Here is a 6282-nt window from a genome sequence, read left to right on the forward strand (position 1 = left end):
GCACTTCAAGGCACCCTCACCCTCACCCTCACCCTCACCCTCACCCTCACCCTCACCCTCACCCTCGCCCTCACCCTCACCCTCACCGTCAAGGTCATGGTCAAGGTCAAGATCGAGATCTGGCTCATGGTCAAGGTCTACGTCGGGATGCTGGTGCGACGAGTGCTAGGACGTAGAGGCAGAAGCAGAAGGAGAAGGAGAAGGAGAAGGAGGAGGAGGAGGAGGAGGAGAAGGAGAAGGAGAAGGAGAAGGAGAAGGAGGAGGAGAAGGAGAAGGAGGAGGAGGAGGAGGAGGAGGAGGAGGAGGAGGACGAGGAGGAGGAGGAGGAGGGCGAGGGCGAGCGCGAGCGGGAGGGGGAGGGCGAGGGGGAGGGGGAGGGGGAGGAGGAGGAGGAGGAGGAGGAGGAGGAGGAGGAGGAGGAGGAGGAGGAGGAGGAGGAGGAGGAGGTGGAGGAGGGGGAGGAGGAGGAGGAGGAGGAGGAGGAGGAGGTGGTGGTGGTGGTGGAGGAGGAGGAGGAGGAGGAGCGGTCGGCAAGCCTTATGCAGGCCGTCGCGCGAGGCCGGCAGGGGCGGGCCAAGGCGGCAAAGCGAGCGGCGGCGGCGGCGGAGCCTTCGTCCGCCTCGGAGGACGCCGTCGCCGAGGCCGAACTCGCGACAGTCATGGCATCGCTGCGTCGTTTCACCGTCGCGACACGGGCTGCTGCCTTTGCGACAGGACCGGCGCCGCCGCAGCCGCAGCCGCAGCCGCAGCCGCAGCCGCCCGCGGAAGAGGAGAAGGCGGCGGCGGAGGCCGCGGCGGCGGCGGAGGCGGGCAGTGCGGGTGCGGGAATTGCGGAGGCGGGCAGTGCGGAGCCGCTTCGCTCGCCGCCGCCGCAGGTCGTGAGCATTCCCTAGAGCCAGCCCCCTGCATGCCCCCCTCACGTCTCCAGCCCGCGTCTTTAGGTTGCCTCCGCCTCTTCCGATTCCGACTTCCCTCGCACGCCGCTGGTGCCCTTGGTCCTGGGGAATCAGCAGCCGTCCACTGGGCTCTCGACCGGCTCTTCGGGGGGCTGCTCTTCGGCAGAGGCGGCCGCTATGCGGCGCAGTGGGGACGCTTTTCTCCGGTGGTTTGACGACTCCAACACTCGCCTGTTTGGCCAATCGAGTGACGTGCCGCTGCCGGAGTCGTCCTGAACACGGGGCGGCTTGGCGAGAGGGCTGGGGCGCGAGTGGGGGCGGGGGGGGGGGGGGCACAGGCACAGGTACAGGAATAGGGGTGCGATACAGGTACAGGTAGGAGACAGGCGAGCGTTGTCCCGTTGTCCCGGGCGCACGCGAGAGAGACAGGGGTGTGTCGGGCGGTGAGCGTTCTGGGAGAGGCGCTTGACCCTTGACGCTTGAGCGTCATGGCTCATGCGCACAGGTCACACATGTGCGACATATATATGCGTCTGGGGGCGGGAGGTGACAGGAGTGCGCACGGGCCACGGCATCGTGTGTGCGATGCGCATGCGCGGGTCTTTTGCATTGCAGTCTAGACACTACACTCGGCCAGGGCAGATCGGTCTAGAAAATCACCGCGCGCGGTCGCACATCCACATGCGCACACACACACAGCCGTCGTCGCGCGGACACACGGCACGAGATGCCACGACAAACGTTTGCTCAAACGGGACACGCTTACGCAAACATACAGCAACTCATAGATCCGCCTCCTGCCTGGTGGCGAGCCGGTCGTCGGCCAGCTGCGAGAGATCCCTCAGAGGGCTTCGAAGCGGGGACTGCGGGTCGCGGCCGGGCGCAGCGCTTGCTGGGCTTTGCGGCATGCGTCGATGCGGCGCTGCGCAACCCAGAGGATCGGGCGCGTGCGGCTCCGCCACCGCCGGCGGCGCCCGCTCGAAGGCGCGCTTCCTCTCCCGTGCGAGCGCGAGCGCGGCGTGCTCCGGCCGGGTCCAAACCCCGAAGCGCATGCCACACCCACCGAAGCCGAGGCGCCGAGCGTCGCTTGCGCACGGCTGCCAGTACGCTGAGTAGACGACGGCGCCGCCCGCGCCCCTCCGCTCGATGACGCCCTTGTAGCGCGACGGGTCGATCCTGTTCGCCTCGAGCACGAGCCCCTCGTCGGCCGCGGCTTGCTCGACTTGGCTCTTGCTCATCGCTTCAATCGCAGTGCGTTCAACGCTGCTGTAGGTCCACCAGGCCGGGATCGGCGACGCGGCGCCAGCCTGTGCAGTAGACGTCTCGGCGGGCCGCTTCCCGTTCGGCGGGTGGGAGCGGGCAAAGTTGGCGCGACCGCTTCCGACCCGCTTGCAAATGCGGCGAGCGTGCCTGGCCTTCTCGAGCGCGGCCTGCTCCGCCGTGGCGAAGAAGCCCAGAATCGTCCGCGCCGTCCTGCCGTTGCTCGCGGTGGTGTAGTCGGCCGCGTAGAATGGGTGGACATGTGAGTTGTCACGAAAGCAGACGCCCACAAAGCTGGAGGTGTTCTTCGTGCTGCGCACGAGGTCGAGCCCCTCCGCGGCCGCCGCGGCGAGCGCGTCTTCGGCGGACATGTGCCGGTCGCACCCGCTGGCGGCGCACGCGAGGCAGCGCCGGCAGGAGCATGCCCGCGTGTGCATGCCCGGGCAACAGCACGACCACTCCTCGAGTTACCTGCCGCAGTCGATCGAAGGCAACAAGGACGAGAAGAATTTTACAACAAAACTCCCTCGCACGACACTGGGCACAGGACTGGACGAGAAGAAAAAAGATACGAAGCGGATACGAAACAAGAACATAACGCACTCTGGCCCTCACTCCGAAATAGGTGCGACGCAGTGCTGAGCACGGTACTTGGCGATGCGAGGCGGTGGCGTGGCGCGGCGGCGAGGCGCGGCGGCGGGCGACGCAGTAGGGGGGAGGTGCGCGGGGGAGGTGTCTTCCTGTCCCCACCGGGCGTGTGCAAGGCTGTCCCGGCGTGCCATCCTCCTGCGACCGACACCCCGACCGGCGAGGACGGGATATACTCCGTGCCGGCGGCCCCGTCGGCGGCGGCGTCGATCGGATCGTGTCGCGCCGGCGGGGGTGGTGACCGAGGGGGCAGTGGCTCCGCTGGACGGCGCGGGGCTGCGCCAGCGGGGAACAGGTAAGTAAGGCGGCATCGACGCTGAACGGTCACGAAACCCACCCCACCACACTGAAAGACCACCGGCCAGTTGACGACACACTCCCAGACGCCCGCCGATGAAGCCGGGAGGATGTATGGAGGAATGGTAAGGACCTCTCCGGATTGGTTGAGCCCCGGCATCGACGGCGGGAAGAGGGAGGATCCCCGCCCCTATCCCTCAGTTCAATCCCCGAGAGGAGAGGCAGAGCTCTGGCGCGGTGAGACAACCCGTACGCTCTCAAGGCCGACCCCCCTCTCTCCAGTTCAGGTCACGACCCCCTCGGAGGGGGCCGGGCGAGGCGTACCCCGAGGGCCCCGCTCTTTCCCGGCAGCGGCGCGCGCGCGCACACACAAAGACGCTGCCCCCTCACACCCCGCACCGCACATCACACACCCCTCGTGGCCGTTCTTCAGTCTGCGGCCAGGGCGCGCTGCACCGGGCCAACCTGCGGCCGTCGCTACGAGCGGCGGGGCTCAACGCGGGGCAGCGCGCCGACGACGTCGAATGCGCCGCCGTGGCATCGCGGCGCCGACGACCAGGCTCAGAGGATGACCCCGGGTAAGCGTTCCCGTGCCTCGACAACTGCCGCTGGTAGGCGCGCCGCGCCGAACCATGGCGGGCGCGCCGCGGCCGCGCGCAACCTTCGTCACAATGCCAACCGCGCGCGGCCGTCGACCAGCAAGCACACGCCTCGACTCGGACACAGTGTTCCGGGGGCAAGGGAGAGGGGCTGGCTCCTAGCCCGAGAGGAGAGCTTCCGAGACCCACTACAAGACCACGCACGCATCATCCCGCGGCCTGGCGGTCGGCGGGATTGCAACCAGTCTTCGCGTGCCGCCTGTCGTTCGCTCGGGCGCCTACGGGCGAGTGGCCAGAGCCCATTCTCACCAGCCCTGCCCCGCAGCGCGGCCGCTCGCCAAGCCCCGTCGATGAGTGGTCAGATGGTTAGTGCCCGAGAGCGAGGGAGGGGTCGGGGGGGAGCACAAACATACATGTAGGACGCCCAGCCTTGCCCTCGTGCCGCCGAGTGCATATCCTATGCGAGAGAGATCCCCTGTGCCCTGTGCCCAGCCCTCTCCGCGCGGCGACGCGCCCTCCCCCCTCGCTTTTGCAAAATCCTGCAAAGGTGGGGACGTGTCTGTCCTCGACCCAGCCCTAGCTTGGGATGTCCGTTGTATTTATTTATTTATTTATTAACGCACTCTCTCACATGAAAAAATAAAACAGAAGACATGAAAAAAATGCGAATAAGAAATGGAGGCCTGCTGTTGTTTGAGCACCGCGAAGCCAAAGGCGCAGACATGTATATATATGTCTCCGCTCACGCCCATCCCGTCGATCGCCTCCCGCGCCAACGCAACCACGGCGCGGCCCGCACCCCTCGCATCACCACCCACCACACGCGCGACGTCTCCCAGCCCAGCCCGCCCTCTTGCCGCGCCGCCTCCCCACCCCGCCGCCTCCGACGCATCGCTCGACCCCTCCCTCCCCTCTGAAGCAGGACGGCCGCAAGGAGCAGCTCATCTCGCCCGTCAAGTCCGAAGGCATCGTGACCGCGGTCCGTATCGCCCACCCACACGCACACGCTCACGCCCACACCCGTGATCACGCGCCATCGCGCCAGCCGCATCCCGCACGTCCCTCCTCTCACCGCGCCGCCATCGCGCTGCGAAGGTGCCACCCGGCGTCGCCGATTACGGCGAAATCCTCAAGCCCGGCGCCAAGGCTCGCCCTCTCGCGCCCCGCCCGCGCGCCCCCGCCCGCGCCCGCCCGCGCGCCCCGCCCGCGCGCCCTGCCCGCGCGCTCCTCTTGCGCACTGACCCACTTGGCCTGCATGCAGGAGGAGGAGACCGCGCCCGCCACCTCCGACGGCGCGCTCGAGCAGGCCGCGAACGCGCTGGCGGCGCGCGGGGCCCACGCGCGCCCCGCCCGCTCCAAAGCGCTCGAGAGGCGCGCCAAGCTCGACCCGGTCAACGGCGCGCTCGAGAAGCTCCGCGGGTTCGTGCCGGACAAGCAGATCTGCAATATTGTCTACGCTCTCACGCCCGACGAGGACGCGTCGAAGGCCCCCGCCCCCGTCCCCGCCCCCGCCCCCGCCCGCCCCCGCCCCCGCACACACACACACACACACACACACACACACACACACACACACACACACACACACACACACACACACACACACACACAGCACAACACCCAGGCGTGGGGTCTGAACCACCTGCCTCGCCCACAGAACATCGCTGCGCTCGTCTACATGGTGCGCCAGTACGCGTGCGGCGTCATCAAGGTCGCGCAGGCGATGCTCCTCGCGAACCTCAAGGAGGAGGAGCGGCTCAAGGAGACGGACGCGGCTCCGGAGGAGTGGCTCGAGCTCGAGGAGCAGAAGAAGCGGCAGCTCGCCCTCTCCAAGCAGCACTCGTACTGGCGGATCGTCCTGTGCTGCGGGCAGCTGGCGCTCAACATCCTCGGCGACCGCGCCAAGGACAAGGCGGCCACCGCCGCGCTCGTCGGCGTCAAGGAGGCGCTCGAGCGGAAGGTCTGCAAGTTCAAGGCCGACGCCGAGATGGAGTGGCTTGCGCGCATGACCGAGACGGCCGCCGCCGCCGCCGCCGAGCAGCGCATCAACGAGCTGCAGCAGGAGAGCGCGCTCTGCCTCACCCTCGAGACGACCACACTTCCTACTCCCCCCCCCCCCCCCCTTCCACTTGTCACAGGAGAACAACGCCCTCGCCGTCGGCGTCGCCACGTCTGCGCTCGAGCACATCAAGGTCAACCGCATCCTCAAGGCCTCCCGCACCGCCAAGCCGGGGCGCGCCCCCTCGCCCTCGCCACATCACCGCACGCCACTCGGCCACACCACCGCACGCCCCTTCGCTCGCCATTCCGCAGGAGACTTCGGCGCGCGCCACCGAGATGGAGGCCAAGCTCGCCGAGGAGACGTCGGCGCGCGTCAAGGCCGAGGCGACGGTCGCAAAGGCGCTTTGCCACCCTGCCACTCGTTTGCCCGCCGCCCGAGCTCCTCGCCCCGCTCACTTCTCCCTGCCACCCCCCAGGCCAACAAGCTCGCCTTCGGGTTCGGCGTCTTCGCCCTGCTCGCCGTCCTCGTCCTCGTCCTCGGCATGCTCATCCCGCAGGCGCCCCCCCCTCCCCCCCCCCCC

At 68.4% G+C, this 6282-nt stretch overlaps 2 protein-coding genes across 2 annotated transcripts in view; both read left to right on the forward strand.

The window, feature by feature from the left end:
• Positions 1-1172, forward strand: part of EMIHUDRAFT_216066 (hypothetical protein) — a gene marked incomplete at both ends in the record, with an annotated part of 1755 nt that extends 583 nt beyond the window's left edge. Inside the window, 3 exons of the mRNA XM_005762337.1 lie at positions 94-153; positions 546-683; positions 942-1172. Of these exons, the coding sequence (XP_005762394.1) occupies positions 94-153; positions 546-683; positions 942-1172 (429 nt within the window). The remainder of the gene's footprint in view (positions 1-93; positions 154-545; positions 684-941) is intronic.
• A 3190-nt stretch (positions 1173-4362) lies between these two features.
• Positions 4363-6282, forward strand: part of EMIHUDRAFT_452756 (hypothetical protein) — a gene marked incomplete at both ends in the record, with an annotated part of 4157 nt that continues 2237 nt past the window's right edge. Inside the window, 8 exons of the mRNA XM_005762338.1 lie at positions 4363-4434; positions 4623-4679; positions 4796-4846; positions 4962-5186; positions 5358-5762; positions 5839-5892; positions 6014-6091; positions 6178-6234. Of these exons, the coding sequence (XP_005762395.1) occupies positions 4363-4434; positions 4623-4679; positions 4796-4846; positions 4962-5186; positions 5358-5762; positions 5839-5892; positions 6014-6091; positions 6178-6234 (999 nt within the window). The remainder of the gene's footprint in view (positions 4435-4622; positions 4680-4795; positions 4847-4961; positions 5187-5357; positions 5763-5838; positions 5893-6013; positions 6092-6177; positions 6235-6282) is intronic.

The sequence above is a fragment of the Emiliania huxleyi genome (genome assembly GCF_000372725.1).
Source record: "Emiliania huxleyi CCMP1516 unplaced genomic scaffold EMIHUscaffold_68, whole genome shotgun sequence".
Lineage (NCBI taxonomy): Eukaryota > Haptophyta > Isochrysidales > Noelaerhabdaceae > Emiliania > Emiliania huxleyi.